This window comes from Vespula vulgaris, chromosome 11 (genome assembly GCF_905475345.1).
Source record: "Vespula vulgaris chromosome 11, iyVesVulg1.1, whole genome shotgun sequence".
In the NCBI taxonomy this organism is placed as follows: Eukaryota; Metazoa; Arthropoda; class Insecta; order Hymenoptera; family Vespidae; genus Vespula; species Vespula vulgaris.
This window is the reverse complement of record NC_066596.1, coordinates 3662350-3681548: the sequence shown is the minus strand read 5'-3', so window position 1 is coordinate 3681548 and position 19199 is coordinate 3662350. Positions and strand designations below refer to the sequence as shown.

Genomic DNA, 19199 nt, shown 5'->3' with positions numbered 1-19199 from the left:
TGGTAGTATATAATAAAAATAGTTATAGTTTAAAAATTCTATACATCTACAGTTGTATCTACATTAACAGTTGTCTCTTAATTTATAAAATCATTAACAATAATAAAAAAGTTACGAAGTTGTTTTTTCCAATGTTTAATGAAGGGTATAAAAGAAATGTTATTTTGGACCAATTAAAAAAAAGAAACGTTGAAAGTCCAATTGTTTAAGTTATATACTGGTATTAATAAATATTCCTGTGTATACATTGACATCTACAAATTTATTAAAAGAAGGTTAGTTAATAATGAAATTTGTTCATTGAACATCCTGTATTTTTAAGATTATTTTAAGAAAAATATAAAGTATAAAAATGTAGCAAATCTACAAAAATATATAATTATTTAAAAATTATTGAATGGTTGTATCATGTATTCATAAATAGTGTACCTTATGCAAGGTAATACTTCACATATAAATTTATGAATAATCATGGATATAGATAATAATACTCTTTATTTTTATGTTATCATCATATAAAGTAATTTTCTATTTCATGATAGTTATATATATAAAATAGGATGAGGAGTAACAAATATATATGATAACAAATTACTTTTAACATTTCTTGAATATTATAAATTTTATCATTTATATAGATAACTGTAATCATCATCTGAATTGTCATAGCTACAATCTTGATACTACAAAAAAATATTTTATGTCATAAGTAAGAAATATAGAATATCTCAGTACAACATTATTAAATATTTGATATGTATGATTATCGCTAAATTTATTAATGTACAGGGTTATATCTTATTTACAATCAAATATTCTTTTTCAACATTTTTTTAGTGTCAAGATCTGCGAATCATTGAAGACACAACACTTTAGCTGTAAAATTAGGTCAATGAATGTTGATAATTAATATACTTTAGGTAAAGATTTTCTCGTGATTTATGTTTAAAGATGTAAAATATATTATAGATAATAAGCAGTATTTATTTATGCTTTATAATATATTTCAGAGGGCTAAATAATTTAATATTGCGATATTAGCGCTTTTGTTCTCTGCATTATCGACCGAGCAACAAACAGTTGAAAACATGTCATGGCTGATCTTGTGATTCATAACAATGTGTTAATTTATTTTACTTATTCTGATAAAATATGAAAGATAAATATTCAGGATTACAAATGGTAAGAGTAATATATACCTATATAAAAAATTAATCACACATATGGTTTTAAGTCAATTACTTGGATATATCATAAAATTCATATAAAATAAAAAAAAAAGTGTTATGTATATCTATCCATAATGTTGTTTAATAAGTATATAATTATTTGCATATGAATTGTTTTAATAGTCTTTGTAATTGATAGTTACATTTATATCAACACTTAACTTCTAAACAGTATTATAGTAATGTTAGATATAAATTATTATATCTTAAAATCATGTCATTGACCTGTATACTTTAGGATCCTGTTTCTGTCTTAAAACGTAACAACCGAAACATCACGCTCCGTAACACACATAGAATTTATAAAAAATGGGGATTAAAGTATCATGCAGCAGTAAGAGATGCTGTCTTCAAGATGAACTCAATGCCATTTGTACCTTTAAAACCACCAGCTTCTTTGAAATGTGACAATGGAGAATCTGATTTAGTATATGTGTGTCAACAATGCAAAGATTGGTAAGAATTCTATTTAAATATAAGAGTTTCATTTTACTTCTAAGTAATCTTATTATAAGTAAAAAAAGTAGTTTTCATCAAACGATTTTCTCAACAAATGTGTTTTTGTCTTAGCTTTTGGTTTAAAAGCAGCTTCGAAGATCACAGTCAGAGACACAGTTGGATTTTAGGATTTTGGTGTCAGAAATGTTTCTTAACAGTATGTACACATATACCTAATAGTAATTCACCATGTGATCTGTGTGTAAATATGGAACATAATAAGCGGTCATATATGAAAAAGAAAGGTATCCATAAACATCAAAAAATGGGGACTATTAGAGTCTTTTATAATCAGTGTCAATTTTTTGCACATTTAAAATTGCATAATATATCTTTAGTCAATATATGTGATATTATGTTAATGCCATTACCAAATATGGAGGGTGATTGGACACCTAAAATGGATACAGCTTGTGAAGCTCTTTTGGAACATTGTTTCATGATAAGAGCACATATCATGGATTGGTTACGAGCCAAAAATGTAGATCATAATTGGTGGCAATTAGTTGAAAGTAACATCGATGATAATGATAATCCTATTACAAAAATTTTAAAAACCTATAATGGAAGGAATTTATTTAATCCAGATATAGCAAAAGTAGATGCTGATTTGGTTCCTTTGACCTTACTGTACAAAACTAGTTTAACATCTACTGTTGGAGTTACTAAAGTAGCATCAGAGAAGAATGAGAAAGATTATAATAAAAATGTTAATGATATAAGTAGTGTAGCAACAGCTACTCTACTCAATCAGGATATTATTGAAGATGAAGATAATCCTTGCACTCCTACTGATATTACCTTTGTAGATTGTGGTCCTACTTATAAGTATTATACATATGGTCCATTTACAGATTATTCTTCACACAATAGTAAAATGACCAATTCGAAATATGTGCAATATATGAACAACAACACGCAATCAGCAGTAAGCAAAAAACAAAGTAAGCAAAAAAAATTAAAGAAAGAAGCTGTAAATTATATTACTTCCGTTTCATCCTCATCTAATAGATCATCTAACTTCATCAGTACAAAAGAATTTTTCAATCAAAATTTGGAGAAAGATACTAGTTATATGCAAAAAGATCTTGCACATAAATGTAGTGGTAGTGCAAAATTATCCACTGTTGCAATCACTACACAGAATGGTTCTATAGAAAATATAATGAAGAAATCAATTACAAAAAATGCAAATTTGTTGCCTAATTTATCACATAAAGGGATAGTGAATCAGGAATATCAGAAACAAAACTATCTAAAAAATGATTCAAATTTACTAACATTCCAAGGTACAGACTCTGCAAAAATGAATACACTCATTACTCAATTTCCATCTCATTTTCTTGCTAATAATAACATTTTATTTATTGGTCAAGATATGGATGGAGTAAACAGAAAAGTCAATCATGTAACACTTGATGCAAAATTTCATGAAAAAGATGTAAAAAATACGTCTACCAAATTAATACCTTTACATACGTCTAATAGTCCAATATCTGAGGACAATAAGAGTACTGGTAATTTAAACAAAATGACAGCTGAGTCTAATAAAACAAAAACTCATCAGATTCCTTTTGAAGGTAAAATTGTATATCGAAATGGCAGAAAATATATTATTACACATACACCAAATTTTCAAACAAGCACACCTACATCACCTGATTCATCAAATAATATGCAAATCGTACGATATAATACAAAAAATCAAAACGGTGTAACTAAGTTAACTTCAGTTGAAAATACATATCTTAATTTATTCGAAACAAACGTATCTTTACCGACACCATCACCATCTTCATCAGAATTATCAAATAGTTCAAGTTGCGAAGCTCAGAAAAAACATAACTTATCCGTTGCTTGTACACGAAAAAATTTAGAAACATCAAGAAATCACTTGAAACCAAAATTTAAACATTCTATATTGGATTTACTAAATGATGATGTATTGTGTGAAACTCTATCATTTCGTAGGGCCGAAAATGCAGAAATATATTTGAATATAAAACGAAGCAAAAATAGTACCAAGCAGCTGAACGTAGTTACAACTGTAACAATACCAAATTGTAGACAAGACATGTTGAATGAATTTCGACAACTGAATTGCTCTGAAATAAAGGAACGCATTTTGCACTTGCAAGAGGTTCGTACAGAAATTCTGAGAGTTATGAATTTCGCAGGCGATAGAGACATCGAAGATACATTAAAATCAATTAGAAATTTACAAAGAGCATTGGAGGATGCATTGGAAGATGCTCTTGAATCATGCAATCATGAATCTGAAGATATGAAGGATATATGGAATGATCAAGAAGTATTATTGAATGAATGGGAATCAGAATGCCAGTTATCTGGTAATGAATTCAGATGCGCCACGTGCAGTAAAATCATGAAACCCAAGACTTATATTCCGGGATTTTCCAAACCAGCAGAAAATGATACTATATATTGTTCATGTTATAAACATTTTTGTCAAGAATGTTGTAGTTATCAAGGTAACGTTACTCGGTTTTTAACACATCAGAATTTTCACGAAGAAGAAAAACCCTATGCTTGCCCTGACTGCTTTCGCAGATTTCCTTCCTTTAGATTACTTGAAGGGCATACATGGTCTCTTTGTTTTCATATGTTGAAGAAACGTGTTTTTTGTTGTAAAATATGTCAGATAGATGGTTTTCAAGATACAGAATCCATAGCAAGACATTTTGCTATTATGCATAGTAATAAAAAAATAGCGTGCGAAACTTGTTATATGGTACTAGATACGTACATTGAATATAAAAGACATCGTGACAAAATGCATTCGACCACGGCTAAATTTGAACCTATAAGACTGATGATTTGCAAACTAGGGCAATGTATTAATCGGTACGAGAAGTATATGATGCACTTAGAGAAACATTATGGTATACGTAAAATAACGTGGTTGAAATGTCCTTTTTGTCCATATTATAATCTCGAAAGCAAACAGTTTTTAATCCAATTCAAAATACATTTTCAAATAGTACACCTCAATCGTTTAGTAGAAATTATTAAACCAGAAACATTGAAAGATATTTTACCAACTAGTCTTTCCGAATGTTTATTTAAAAATAAGGAATCGTTAATTTATGACAACGAAAAATTCAAGAAGCTTAGACATAGTGATGATAAAGTACGCTTAGATACAATCGTACCTAAAATATTAAACACACGAACTATAGCATCAGAAGATTTTGATCGAGTTTCGGAGCATACTGAAACTGTTACAACAAATAGCAAGAGCTTACGTTCGATGCAATCAACGATAAAAAACAAAGTAGAAGATAATGTTTGTTCTGACATATCTAATAAAAATACTGATTTTAAGATTTTGGATGTTAGATCAGAAAATACAAGTTCTTCAGTATTTCATCCTTGCATTGATAAAGAAGATAATCTACCGAAAATTTTAGATGTAAGGTCAATAGCCGATGTTTTGTCAAAAGATCAAAAATGTTCATCAAACGTTGCTGAGATGAAAGAAGTTACTGTGCACAGTAAGGAAATACAATCAAATGCTGCAACTGATACGACAAAGAAACTTAAATCAGTAGTAAATGATCAATCAAAAGAAACGTGCAATTCTCCGAAAGAAACTACACAAAATGATGCAAAATATATAGAAAGTGATAATATTATTTCGGAAAATAATGGAGAAGTAAATAATGTTCAAAACATTGTCACCAAATTAAAACAATCGAGTCCGGCGACAGAAATTTTGAAACCTATTATTAAGGACTTAAATGTAGTTACGAACATTAGCAGCACAAATGCTTTATTGGAAAACAATTTAACAGTTAGTAACTGTAATAACACGCCTAATGAAATAGAAGTAGGCGATAACATAAATTCACCGAGTATAACGAAGTCGGAACAAGTGACTGCTCTTTCATCAAACAAGGATTCCATTAAATCAGAAGATATACATTTCATACCAAAGCCACCACCTTTAGTCCGTATTCCTCAGTATATTTTAGAGAGTCGGAATCATCAGGAAGTAAAGAGAATTAAAAAAGACAGCCGTATGATTTCAGGACATGGTAAAACAAATATCAAACGGCCATGGCGAATAGCTTTAAATGGTCCAACTAATTCGAAAAATGTGCATCAAGATTATTTATGCCACTTGTGTGGCGAGCTGATAAATACTGCTTGGCCTATCATCAGTATCCACTTTAATACAAGGCATTCGGACGAGTGCAAATTATCAATTGTAACACCGCGATTATTAAGAATAACTCCTGAATTCATTAATGGTGGCTATAAGGAATTGTTTAGTAATAAAAAGCGTAGATCAGACGGAACAGTATCGATTTCGAAAAAAAGAAGAAGATGGAGTACAAAAAAGCATACAGATTCGAATAACTCATTTGGTCTGGGATTATGTGTGGAACAAGAGTCTGTAGAAGACGGAGAGGGTAATTTCATATGTCGGAAATGCGATCAACGATGTGCAAATATGTCAGACCTAAGAGAACATATAGCTTCCAATCATAGAATCAAAGGTCGATACTTGATTTGTTTGGAATGCGGTGAAAATTTCGTTGTCGCGCCAAGTTTACAAATGCATTTGAAAGCTTTTCATGGAATAGAAGATCCTATTTCGTACATGAATCAAAATTCATCTTATGCGCCGGATAATATCGATGATCTTGAAAATGAAACAAAGGCAATGATAGCCAATCAATGTTATGTGTGCATGGCTGTATTTGAAGACAAAGCTACCGTTGATAAACATCTCAGAGTACATGGTATGGCATTTCTTAATCGCAAGAGAATAGAAGCTCGAAATGCTTTAAAGAGTTCAGATAAAACTATAAAAGTCAATGATGACAAGCAAAGTTTTCAAAAAGAAAATACAAAAAAACCTGTTAAACGGGACAATCCATCAAATACTATCCTCGAAAAAATTAATGTAAGTAATATGTATTTCTATAACGCGAAGTATTTTATACTAATCCAACATATATCTGTATTGATTTGTTGTTTTAGGCTACGATATTAGAGGAAGCTCAATGATTAAAGGCAAAAGTTCTTGTAAAATAGTACGTTCGTATCTTTTGTATTTTAAAGGTATGCATAAGTTTATCATTGTAGATAATTTATTGTACATTCTTTAAAATTATCTGACATGTGAAGTGAGGATAATGTACAAATTCCAAAATTCTCGTCAAAATAAGACTCGATATGAGTTTATATATGTACATTTTTTAACTACTAGTATGTTTTCAAACATCTAGAGGTTCATTGTAAAATATGATATATTAGATATCATTTGTTATATTAGTATAATTAGATATAGATCTTAATATTCCTAGATATTAAAAATATGTCCGTACATGCAATCTGATTAAATTTTTACTTTAATGTGATTAATTTAACTTAATTTATCAAATGAAATTTTATTTTCAAGAAAAAAGACATTATCGATTAAAAGGAGATTAGTAGTACGTGAGACTGTTTAAAAGAATCTTATAAAATTTCTATTTATGTTATATTTTATGAAGAAATTTCTATAAAATTTCATTTATTGATTTTGGGTAATAAATTTATATATGCACGTTTATTTGATTAGCATTTATTTGACACGGTCAAATAAATTGTTAATATTATTGTAGAATGATATTTCAAATATTGTCTTCCCTCAAATTATAATTTAAAATAAGATATTATTTCTTTTTTTGTTTCTTTATATATAAGTATATGTATATGTATGTATGTGCACATATACATGTCTATATTTGATAATTCAAGGTGCTATTATATAACATGTAACAAAGTTCGTGATTTTTCTTTTTACGTCATTTAAACTTCGGACATTTTTTTTTTTTTAATTTCATTAATTTTCAAAGCAATAAAGGTATTGGATATTATGGAATAATCAGGAATTAATTTATACACTCGCAAACTTGTAAGTTTGTTTTTTTGTTTAAGAACTAAATTATTTAAGTAATTGGAATATTTGAAGAAATTTTTTGTGTATCTATATTAGATAAGAATATGATAGACTGATAATAAATTAACATTATTTAACAATTATTTATACGTAACGAAGCGAAAGAACTTTCTTTTACTATATATACTATCTATTACAATGATTTTCTACTTGATTTCATGTTAACTGACATTTAATTACATATATTGGGAATCACGAATTGTTATTTACATAATTGTGCGCTTTGGCCTTTTGAAATTTACTAGTCATGTATCGAAAACACATTGCCACCCCTAATAAATAAATTATATAAGGCATAATTTTTATTGGGAGTATATCATAAAAATCTTTACCTTACCTTAGACTTACTTCATGTATATATGATTTAGCGGGCTGCAAATATTTTAGAATCGAAAAGAACATATGTATGGATCGTTTTCACTAGAATTTGTTTAATTACAATATTATGATCAATATAGTGTGTAAATATGATAATGTATAGATTAGAAAAAAGAAACAAGAAATAGCAATATAAATCATTTTTAACACTTCTTCAGAATAATTATATTTACGGGATTTTGAGGAGAGGATGTGTATGATTAAAAATAGTCGAATAGTAAGTAGAATATATATAGTATTTTTTTATTACTTCGCTCTTGACAATGACAGTTATTGCTTATGAGTTAAAGACTTCAATGATTGACACAAAGATATTCGAGGTATGAAGTCGATCGAATGGTTATCAATCACATCCATCGAGAATTTTCGAACTCTTTTTATCTCTTTATATAAATATATATGTATATGTATGTCCTTATGCACTCACATATACAATATACATACGTATATACACACGTATATTATATATATATATATATATCCTTTTTTATTAGATAGATATCTTAATTACGGCATGAAAATATCAATATAATATCTCGACTCGTACTTATTTTACGGATGAAATTGGCATATTCTTAATTTATAATTTTTATACTTTTGGAAAGATACATTCGCGTCGTACGTGAATACAGGTACTGGAGAAAGGGACTTTAGGGCACTGAACACTTTTGATTTCGGGCCTGTAAGAGTATTTGCGGTACTTCTTATGTGATACAATCAATCAATGATTTGATTAATATGTGTTAATAATCTTGTGGCCCAAAAGAAACAACGTTCGTTTTTTTCTTCCTAATTAATATCTTTCGATAAAATAGTTATGATTTACATTCGATTAGAGATGATTTGTCTGTAATTTGTTTGTTTGTGAGATCTATTTAGATATAGGTATCGTGCAGAAGGGTTTCAATCTTAATCATAAATTTAATTAAATGACTTATCGTTTTTCAGAACAATAGTTCATACTTTAACGATCTTTGATCCTTAGTGATATACGAGAATTTACTACTTTTATATCTAATAATACATTTATTAACACAGCAGTGGTTTTTTACGTCACACCCTTTTTATTTTAGACAGTAATTAATTATGAAAGATAGATGCGAGTGGGTACGTCATTTCTATTAGTATCCAGACGTTCGCGAGAAGCAATTTTCATTAAGGATCCTTTTTTGGCAGGTTTCACGAATATCCAGGCACGTGAAAAATTTTCAATTATTTTTCCCGATCTCGTAGGATGTATAAAAAATATGTACCAAGAAGACATCTTTCCTTCTTTTTTTTTTTTTTTTTATTATAATCGACACACATTCGGTAAGCTATAATTCGAAATGTTGTCGATTAATTGAAGGTAACATTTGAAGGACGTGCGAATTGAAATCTCCGCCCAATGTTTATTTGTTATAATCCAATACAATAGGAGGGGAACGTTGAATGAGAAATGAAAACAATGAAGAAAGCGAGTTGGTCCCTCCGCGATACACAAAAACCAAACACGTCGCGTACTCTTACCGGTCCCGTTTATTTTCCTTTGGCACGATGACTAAGGAACACAAACGACGAAGATTAAACGTTAGTAGGTTCCTGATCGTTGGACGAAGCATCTCGAAGAACATTTTCGTCCAGTCTAGCAATGAGGATCTTTGGACTCGTCGGTCGAGAACATTCTTGTTCTTGTTGAAGAGCGTCCGTCAGGACGACGGTCAACGTCGTGGAACCAGAACGAGACCCGTTTCTGAGAACTACGTCGTTCATTGTACTCGAGAGCTTCAGATTCGTCGGCGTAGACGAAGAGGAGGAAGTAGATTTGGCGACTTTCAATTCGGTTTCGACTGGACTGACGTCATTCGAAACATCATTTTCTCGGAAGAGTCTCTTCAAATCGTTTCCTAATCTGGCATCGTCAGGACTAATGTTCGAGTCGGCCTTGATCGTTAAGGCCAAACTCTCCGGTGGTTTTCTACCTCTCACACTTTTACCCAATTCGCTGAGGGGTATGCCGACTTCGTGAGTGGCCCAAACGTCGCAGAGAGGACTATAGGAGGAACCACGAGGTGTCAAATTCGTCTTAGATCTCCTTGCATCTTCCATTGAGTGCCAACGATGAGGTTTTGGGGCTGAGAGCCCAGATGCTATGGCACTTAGACTATTTGCTGGGACTATTCGATGAGGAAATCGAGGAGAACCACGGATTTTTTCTCGCGACGAACTTTGATTGCTATTAGCTTCTATAAATTTGAGATTGCATATTACTTAACTCGTAAAAGCGATAATTTTTGTTTGTTTAGAAAACGTTGAACTCACGTGGTGGTAAAGTAAAATTTACTCTCGGCTCACTGCTCTCCTTACGACGTAAACCGAGGCTTAATCTGCGGTCTTCCTCGCTAGTGATACTAATTATCGGCCCAGAACCACATCGGGGATGCGATTGCTGTGAGCCTTGCGCATCCATTTGGCAGGTTGAGGCGGCTTTAGCACCCGGTACTAGACCAGCGATATAGCCCATATGAACTCTCAGCGCAGACGCTACACCTAAACACGGTTACTCTTGACATTAACGACATATACCAGCAAAATGATAATGAATCATTTTCGATGTGTATCGATTGACCTTACGAAGGGTATAATCAATCTTGCCAGCAATACCACTACGTCAGTGCGTACGAAAACTCAATTTACTAGAGAATAGATCGTGTTTGTTGAAACAACGATCATCTCCGTAGGATATCCTTTCTTAGATATCATTGACTGAGTAAAGATAAGTAACTCGTACCTGTAAACGATGCCGTAGATGTCTTTCTACTTGTCGGACGGCTGCCAAAAAGGCTGAAGAGCCGTTGGAAAACGCCCAGACGATTTGGTCCCTCGGTTTCTCTGCGACGATGAAGCTTGTAAATGTCGGCTAGGCTTCTTCTGGGATCGTCTGGTTCCAGGTCCGGTTGACTGCTAAACGCTACGGTACCGCGGCGCATGCCTAATTTCAACAAGGGGTCAAGACGAACTCGTCGTGTAACCCGTATCGAGCGAGATCGCGATACTTTCGACATTTTGGAATATCTTCTGCTCGTTAAAAGTACGAGCGATGTATGCATGTTCACCTAATTTACTTTATGCAACGGAAGGATGCTTAAATAAATAATTTTGCGACAATTCTCTAAAAGGATTAAACTGATTAAACATCGTTCCGTTACTCAGTGAAAACGTTGCGTATTTATGTTAATAGAAGGGTGAAAGCGCATCGCAAAAGCGAAAAGCAAACTACGTTAAGTAGAAGAGGAAGGAGAAAAGTAGTTGCATGTCTCTTTTCCACGAAACTTTTTTTAGTTAATTTCGTTTATGCGTTTATATGATGCAAATTTCTATATGTGTTCTATTGTGCATTTAAAATGAATTTGTTTTATTGATAAAATCTACAAGTCCAAAAGTGAATTTATTAATTAACAATGCTTGAAAGAAAACCTACACTCGTCCTTTTCGACAAGTAAGATCTTTCGTCGATGCATTTAGAAATATCAGAAGCAAAGCGTGCAACAGACGCGTAACAGATACGATTCTTGTCACGGATACGTTTTGCTATTACTTCGGAGAACTGCTGTTTGTTGACCCAGATATCAATCGATATTTCCAAGAAATTTTAAAGTTAGTTTTTGCGATAACATATAAGGAATTCTAATAAACGAATTTGATGGTTTGCAAAAGAAGTATAAACAGTATGAAAGATAGAAAGATAGATAGAGATAAAGATAGAGACAGAGGAAGAGAGAGAGAGAGAGAGAGAGAGAGAGAGAGAGAGAGAGAGAGAGAAAGAGAGAGATAAAGGAAACGTAGAAACTTCATGCTGTATAATGATCGAATCAACTTACAATAGAAAGTGTTTTCTTAGAACGAAGAAGAAAGAACGAAACAACTACAGTTTCTTGTTGTCGAACTGTAGCGTGAGAAGGAATAGTCGAAAAAAGAAAGGCCGAGTGATAAGAAAAAAGATAAGAGGTTACAGAGGACGAAAAAGTTTTGTCATGCATGACGAATGTATCCGTGACGTGATGTAAGAGTATGAGTCATGCAAATAATATTGCGCGATTTTCTCCTTGCCACAACTTGGATGTTTACATTCATAGAAGAACGATCCCTCGAGGTAGCAACATACGACGTATTTCGAAGATCTCGCTTTTCTAAAATATTAACGAGCAATATTCAAGATGATGTATTAAGGAAATAACTTTGTCTACCTTTCATTTCTCCTTTCAAGGTTTTCCCTTCGAACGACTTTTTACCAAAATTTTGACGAGTACGAGGGATCTTTTGTATTTCGAGAATAAAGTACACAGCCTGTGTAAATATCTATTTCGAGGATTTATTCTACTTCGTTAAGAATTTATAATTTTTCTATTAGGATAATGTGCAATTTATTATTTTTATCCAATCGTTTATGTGACGAGTATGAATAATGGAAAGTGGAGCTGCCAAAACCACAACCCGTTTTCGATTTATCAAAAACAAAACAAGAAAGAAATCAATAAGAGCTCAACGTTCATGCATACTCGGACGTCCACGAGCTCGTAAAGGATTGTCATTGTCTCTACTCTAAATTCAAATGTTACAACGTCACACTCCATGGACATCTCTCCTGTGTCGTAACGTCAAGCAAGTGAACATAGGCTTTTGTTTAGAAGCATTACGTGCAATAAACGAAATTCCATCACCTTTCTCTGACACCTGAATGGCCGAGGAACGAACGAAGTGAGAAAGCATTAATATAACGTTGATTCCTTCCTTCTCTGCTCGAAACGAGTCAGACTTATCGTGCAAAAAATGTTTACTTTTAAACACGAATATATATCTTTGATTATTCATTGTTTTGTTATTCATTAAAAATTTATACTTAGTATCGATAAAAGAATATAAATGGATGAATACGTTTTGCACGACGAAGCCTACATAAACATAAAGTTTAAATTATCGTTCTTACCCGAAGGATCGGCGGATGGCCAACTCGCCCTCGGAATAACTGATGGGAGAACGCTGAGCAACAACAAGGGTAAACCACCCCCAATACTTGGATTTCGTTGCGGAATCGAAGTGCTAGAGGAAGCGTGCGATGGTTCGACCGGTTCTTGCGCCAACTGCTTTTCCAATCTGGCCAACTCGAGTTCCAACTGAGCCATCTCGCGACGGTAAACTCGATTCTGCACCTCCACTCGATACTGTAGTTCTCTACGGGATCGCGTTAATTGCATCAAACGAGCACAGTTATTTCGCATGGAAAAGACATGGTTCGAAAGAAAGATATCGGTCTCTTTGATCGGACAACGAATAGAATGAACAAAGTTGATCGATATTCGAGGCTGGGGGGAAAAAAATGAATAAAAAGAAAGGAAGAATAGAGAGTATAGTTGGATTTTACTCGGCAAACCCGAAACGTTATTTTCTCGTTCGTGACGGCTTTGAGAAGTATGGTTGGATCAGGGAGCCAGATGCGATAACGTTTATTGTCTTGAAGGCCAATTCTGCACTTGCCCAAGGTAGAATTTATTTCTTATCGTCGTTTCCCGTTATCTAAAGGCTTCCGCCTTTCACCCTCTTCCTTCCATTTCGATCGAGAAAAGCCCTCTTACCTTCTATCGTCCGTGACGAATCTCCTTGTGTTGCATTCGATCTTTAAGCCGAGACTCTGGACGACAGGATCGGCTCTCTCACCAGCGAGAATGTTCGCCAACTGAGGTAGAAAGAGCAAGGCTAACGTCGCTGTTGTTGAGGCCAGGATCAGGGCAGTGATCGTGACAAAGGCCAAGGTTGCCCGGTCGGACATCAAATTCGCCAACACGACCACGATTCCAGAGGTTATCACTACGGAATAGACGCTCATGCCGATGTATTGGGAATCGTTCAATGCTGGTATCTTCACGTGCCTAGAAAGAGTTTCCATTAAATTTGTTTTCTTCCATGCGTTAGAAAATTCGAAAAGTGTGAATTTCGAGAGAATCCGTGATAATCTCGTTTGACTCGAATCGAGCAAGATCGACTTTCTTTGTCACCGGAATCGCCCAAGGAAACTTCCTATTCGCCTTCTGCATTTCCGATATACGATTGAATTTCTTTCTTTTTCTTTTTAGGATCTCATCTTCCCTCTTTCCTTTCGTCTATTAGATTTCCGTAAATCTATCATGAGGCGTGCGTTTTTTTTTTGTCGTAACAACCACTATCTACTTCGCAAAGAAGAGTTTCGACTTTGACTTTACTTTTCGATAAAGTTTTCTTATTTTTTATTTGTTTCCTCTACCATATTATCTGGCTTTTTCCTTATTAAATTTTAAAACCAGAATAAAATTTTGCCGATCGATATTTGATTTGATCAATCCATCAGTGATATATTGTATGGAATATCTAGGATCGTGATACTACATTTTATTATACCAAGGTGCATTTGATTTTCAATTTAAAAACTTTTTTCTCTGATCCGTGGAAGAAATCGAATATTCGAAATGCGTTTGGTCATGTATATCACACTTAGCATTTTAATTGTTTAATTAACGGATAAGTCGGGATTGTTAAATGAAAGTACATTTTCCTTTTCACGGAGTATTATATCAGTTTCAATGAGGAAAAGCGAATTCGCTTTAAAGAGGCAAAATAATAGGTATCCCATTGTTTTTATTCTTATCTACAACACTGCACCATTTCGTAGGTTTCTGTCTCATTTCGAGTTGGAATTGTCGCTGAACGATGTAATTAATTACCTAAATTGCTACGGATTATTTTCCCATAGTATGCTCATCATTCTCTGCGATTACATCTTGGCTCGAAATAGCGATAATTATTGCATCCGTCTAATACCTCGAATCGTCTTAAATGTTTTCAAAATAATTTTAATCGTACCAAAGGATATAAAATTTAAAGTTTTCTCTTAATCGGAATAAAATTTTTAACGATATATAATTTTTCGAAAGAGCAAGTATGTACGTTACTTGCGATACCTAAAGCAAAATGCCACGATAATGTCGTTGTTTAGTCTGATTAGTTTCTCGAAAAATAATCAACGAAATGGAGAATATTTCATTCATGTGTACTTCGTATAAGAATACTTTTTACCAAAGTCAACCGACGAGGAAAGTTCAATCAATGAGAAGGTATGGATTAACGAGCCTGACGATCTTTGCGCTGAAAGCTCACCTTGTTTCCCAGGCCATGTAGACACCGGCTATGAGTAACAAGCCTTTGTAAACGTAAAGTGCACCCAGCCAGCCATTAGTGTGCTGTGAACGACACACCTCCACCTACGCGGAAGGAGCAAAGGCAAGGAGTTAATTGGTCACGGATCGTTAACGGTAATTACGAGTAGCGTTACTGCGGATCCTTTTGGGAGAACTTGCATCTCGTTCGGAAAAATCATTCACAGATATACGCATTTACATTTTCAGATTGTCGTGTACCTGAAGTTGATAGACGACGCCACGATCTTGCGGATTTATTTCCAAGGTTAAGTTACGCAGGTGACGTTGCATTGGATCCAAGGTTACCCACAGTGTCACCACCAGACCGTCGATCAACAGCAGTATGCAGATTAGGCTTATCAGTTGAGTATCCTGTAGCAGCTAGGAACGATATATTCACGTCGTGCATAAATCATAAGAGGTAATATTTCTTGTACGATCGAAGTAGATCATTTTTAATTCTTTAATTTAATCGTATAGTTATCCTGTTAGATTTCATTTTATCGAGCATGGGCATGTACGATCAAACGGAAAATATTTTTCGAGTAAAATTCGAATATCCTTCATATTTGAACGTTTTTCCGAGGAATGACTCTAGCTTCTCCCCTTGAGTTTTGCATATTTATCTCGTTTTCGTTGCATATGTATAATGATAGTCGGAGTTATGGGATCGAAGGAAACTAACAGTGATTTTATTTGCAATTTATTATACCGAGAGCAGCTATCGCTAATTGAAAGCGTAAACGTTAATTGTATCAATTCTCCCCTCCTACAACGTGGTTTACTCTATACATGGGATTTAATCGAATCAATCCCGTCTGAACGCACCAGACGTTCTAGAACGAGGTAAAAGAGGAAGGAGAGAGAGATAGAGAGACAGAGAGAAAAAGAGAAGGATAATTCTTTTTTTGTGTGCTGTCTAATTTTTGTGCTTTAACGTAATTAATCAAATCAACATGATGTTTGACTACATCAAAAGAGACAAGACTTTTTATTACGTACTTCCATTTTGACGTAAAATCGTAATAAAATAAATTTGGAACCAAACCTTGTTTTTGACGACTCCGCTTCTGCTTCTTGTAAAAATCCTATGAACCCGATAAGTTTTCGTGAACATAGAGCCAAAGGCTAAGGAGAAGCCAGCTGATAGTAGATAAACTCTTGCCTAGAAAAAAAGAATATAACAATGAGTTGATTTTAATAGGCAAAATTTATAGATGAGCATAAATGGTAAAATTTAAAATTTATCGAAAAACGATTCTCACGGTGCACACAGTCGGAAAATAATCGTCGCTGTCCGGGAGTGTCGCATGATCAAGTCCAAGTAGTATAACCGCACCATAGACGAGACAGCAACCAACTGCAGCCATATTGTTTAGTCTGGGACTCGATAGTTTAATACTTCTGCGAGCAAGCGAGCATGATTTAAATAAAGTTTCTTTTTCTCTTTCACTCTCTCTTTCTTTCTCTCTTTCTCTCTTTTCTACGAAGCACTCTAGATCTTAGAGCTTACTTGTGCTTTCGAAAATGAAGATTGAATGCGAGAAAGGCGATTGCCAGGGCAACGCCGATGCTGGCTAAGCAGGTAACCGCGAGAAAAGCTGCAGGTGCTACTGTCACCACTCTTAACCTGCATAAAAAATGAATACCGTAAAGCTGAGTAAAATATATAGCAAGATATCGGACTTGGTCGTTCGAGCTTTGACTATTTCATGATTACGACGATACGTACAGCGTATAGTAGAAACACCAGTGGAAGTCAACGTGAATCGTGATATATGTACCAACGATAGATAGTATATGTAAACGGTTTAGTTGACATTTTACGCGACCACGAAGAGAGCACGAGGATAATCCCCTGAAATTCCTCGCTCTACTTACTATGACCTCTTTGCGTTTAAAGAGAGAGAGAGAGAGAGAGACGCGAAAGTTTAATCGTAGCATCGAAATTGTCTCATTATACTTGTGAAAGAAGTTTTGATCCGACTCCGTATGATTACTCAGAGATTATCCTTCGTTTCCTTCGAACGAATAACATTCGTTAACAAATCTTATAAGCATGCTTTACATTTTCCTTAAGTTTCAAATTATTATTAGTTGCAATCATTAATAATCGTTTTAATTTTACTCATTCATTTTATCTCATAATCATCGAATTATACTTAAACTCGTATCGATTTTCATGCAAAACCACAATCATATAGTTTGTTATAAATGTTAACGACCACTTAGGAACATAGCTCGAAAGGCGAGTCTCGCGTGAACTTAATCAAAGTACGTTCGGTTAAATGGAGGGTGATACTACCGGAAGACCCTACGAGCTGCAGGCGGATGTCCTCCGGGCCATCTTGTAGCAACGCATCCTGGACAGTTCATTATCAATTTCCCATCTTCTGGAGTGAAGATCGCTATCTCTCTAATAGAAGGACCTGTAATAGGAAAATTTTTATACGATCGATATCTTTCATGTTCTCTCTATTGTAGAACGAATATACTAAATACAAACGTATAGGTTGCATGTAAGCATATATAGATATATGAGATTATATATATCGAGGCAATAACGCCAGTAACTAATCATAAATTCGTTATTGCCCGGTGTTCCATCGTTCGGAACATTATTGCAGCAATCCCTACTTTATGGCAACTGAGAGCCGACGATAATCGGCCATCGTTAGGTGTTCCAACTCGCTATAGAATTTGTTCGTAGAGAAAGAAAATGACGTAGATAATAATAATTGGAATTATTTCTTTTGCTGAACGCAAAGTTAAATTGTTTGATGAATCAGCAATCATAGTTTTTCTAATATCACAATAATCGGCATTTTGTTTTTCGATCAATTGAAACGTCGTATGCTTTACGAACGGACGAGTCCGTGCAATCGTTCTAGGGGATCACGTTTCATTCGTTGCGATCGAATCTTGCTGGGTGAGCACGAATTGAGGATAATTGGTTTCGTTTCGTGTAAAGAGCTTCAGAGACGTTGGAAAGGCCAGTTCGATAGGACAGAAACTTTAATTCCCTTTTCGCGCTCGACGATTTTTGAAATTTCTTTTTCTTTTCTTTTCGATTTATACGCTGCATGCACGTACCTATGTCGACTTATCGGCCAAAGTCGATAAGTCCAGAGGATATATGTCTGTTGAAGATATGACAAAATTAAAGTCGTAAAAGTGCTGGCCACGTTCATGTCGTAAACTCTCGTCGAGATGATTTTAAAATGGATTATGAGATTCGAACGAATGATTGATTCATATTACGTATTTACTGATCATTTGATGACTTCGATTCTTTGATCGTTGGATTGTAAAACGATAGAAGATTATGGAAAGAGAGAATTTGATAATAGAGGCAATGATCGTGGATAAGAACAGAATTTTTTCTCGAAGAATAAATATAAAAATATATATGAGTATTCATCGTACGAATATTAAGGAAACGAAGGAGCTACGAGATAAGATGAACTATCTTCGAGTAGTAAGACAAATCGACAAGCTAAATTACTACAAACACGTTTGGTCTATTTTTTAACGACAGATAAAGATAGGCAACAGCACTCGAATAATAAAAATAAAAGAGGTCGCACGATCGTTTTTCGAAGTTCGCATTCACCAAATACTCGGACGTATCTTTCAATGAATCTTTAAAACGGTACTTTTCTCTCTTTCTCTCTCTCTCTCTCTCTCTTTATCTCTCTCTTACACACCCGCTCGTTCACAGCATGCGAAAAAACGTTGCATTGATGTCGAAATGTTCGTTTTTCTTATCTGCTTTTACGGGTCCTTTTTAGAGTCCTTCGCGAATGGGATTATTAAACGAAATTACGTTACTTCTATTTGTCATCCACGTCATTTAGAAAAATCTTTGTTGGTCGAACGAATTTTGTCAGCAAATTTTAAATAATACGAATA

General features: G+C 33.9%; 2 protein-coding genes across 7 annotated transcripts in view; one reads left to right on the top strand and one right to left on the bottom strand.

Moving 5' to 3' along the window:
• The first annotated feature begins 3 nt into the window (after positions 1 to 3).
• Positions 4 to 8000, top strand: LOC127067839 (uncharacterized). 4 transcript variants are annotated; one of them, XM_051003214.1, is made up of 7 exons: positions 4 to 275; positions 838 to 920; positions 1011 to 1182; positions 1468 to 1685; positions 1800 to 3016; positions 3104 to 6660; positions 6738 to 8000. In XM_051003214.1, the coding sequence occupies exons 3-7, from the start codon at positions 1153 to 1155 to the stop codon at positions 6762 to 6764; spliced, it is 5049 nt and encodes a 1682-aa protein (XP_050859171.1). In that variant the 5' UTR covers positions 4 to 275; positions 838 to 920; positions 1011 to 1152; the 3' UTR covers positions 6765 to 8000. The 4 variants fall into 4 exon arrangements, with proteins under 4 accessions (XP_050859171.1, XP_050859167.1, XP_050859169.1 ...); XM_051003210.1 differs by having other exon boundaries at positions 24 to 275; positions 1800 to 6660; XM_051003212.1 differs by lacking the exon at positions 838 to 920 and having other exon boundaries at positions 25 to 275; positions 1800 to 6660.
• A 303-nt stretch (positions 8001 to 8303) lies between these two features.
• LOC127067840 (gamma-aminobutyric acid type B receptor subunit 2) overlaps positions 8304 to 19199 on the bottom strand; it is a 40833-nt gene continuing 29937 nt past the window's right edge. The window contains exons 9-19 of one of the 3 annotated variants that reach the window (XM_051003216.1): positions 17593 to 17716; positions 16801 to 16917; positions 16553 to 16688; positions 16336 to 16452; positions 15507 to 15668; positions 15247 to 15350; positions 13692 to 13985; positions 13046 to 13290; positions 10850 to 11050; positions 10381 to 10608; positions 8304 to 10304 (exon numbers count right to left, since the gene is read on the bottom strand). In XM_051003216.1, the coding sequence (XP_050859173.1) occupies positions 9643 to 10304; positions 10381 to 10608; positions 10850 to 11050; positions 13046 to 13290; positions 13692 to 13985; positions 15247 to 15350; positions 15507 to 15668; positions 16336 to 16452; positions 16553 to 16688; positions 16801 to 16917; positions 17593 to 17716 (2390 nt within the window). In that variant the 3' untranslated portion in view covers positions 8304 to 9642. Of the gene's footprint in view, positions 10305 to 10380; positions 10609 to 10849; positions 11051 to 13045; positions 13291 to 13691; positions 13986 to 15246; positions 15351 to 15506; positions 15669 to 16335; positions 16453 to 16552; positions 16692 to 16800; positions 16918 to 17592; positions 17717 to 19199 lie in introns of all 3 variants that reach the window. The other 2 variants (XM_051003215.1, XM_051003217.1) reach the window with 2 other exon arrangements.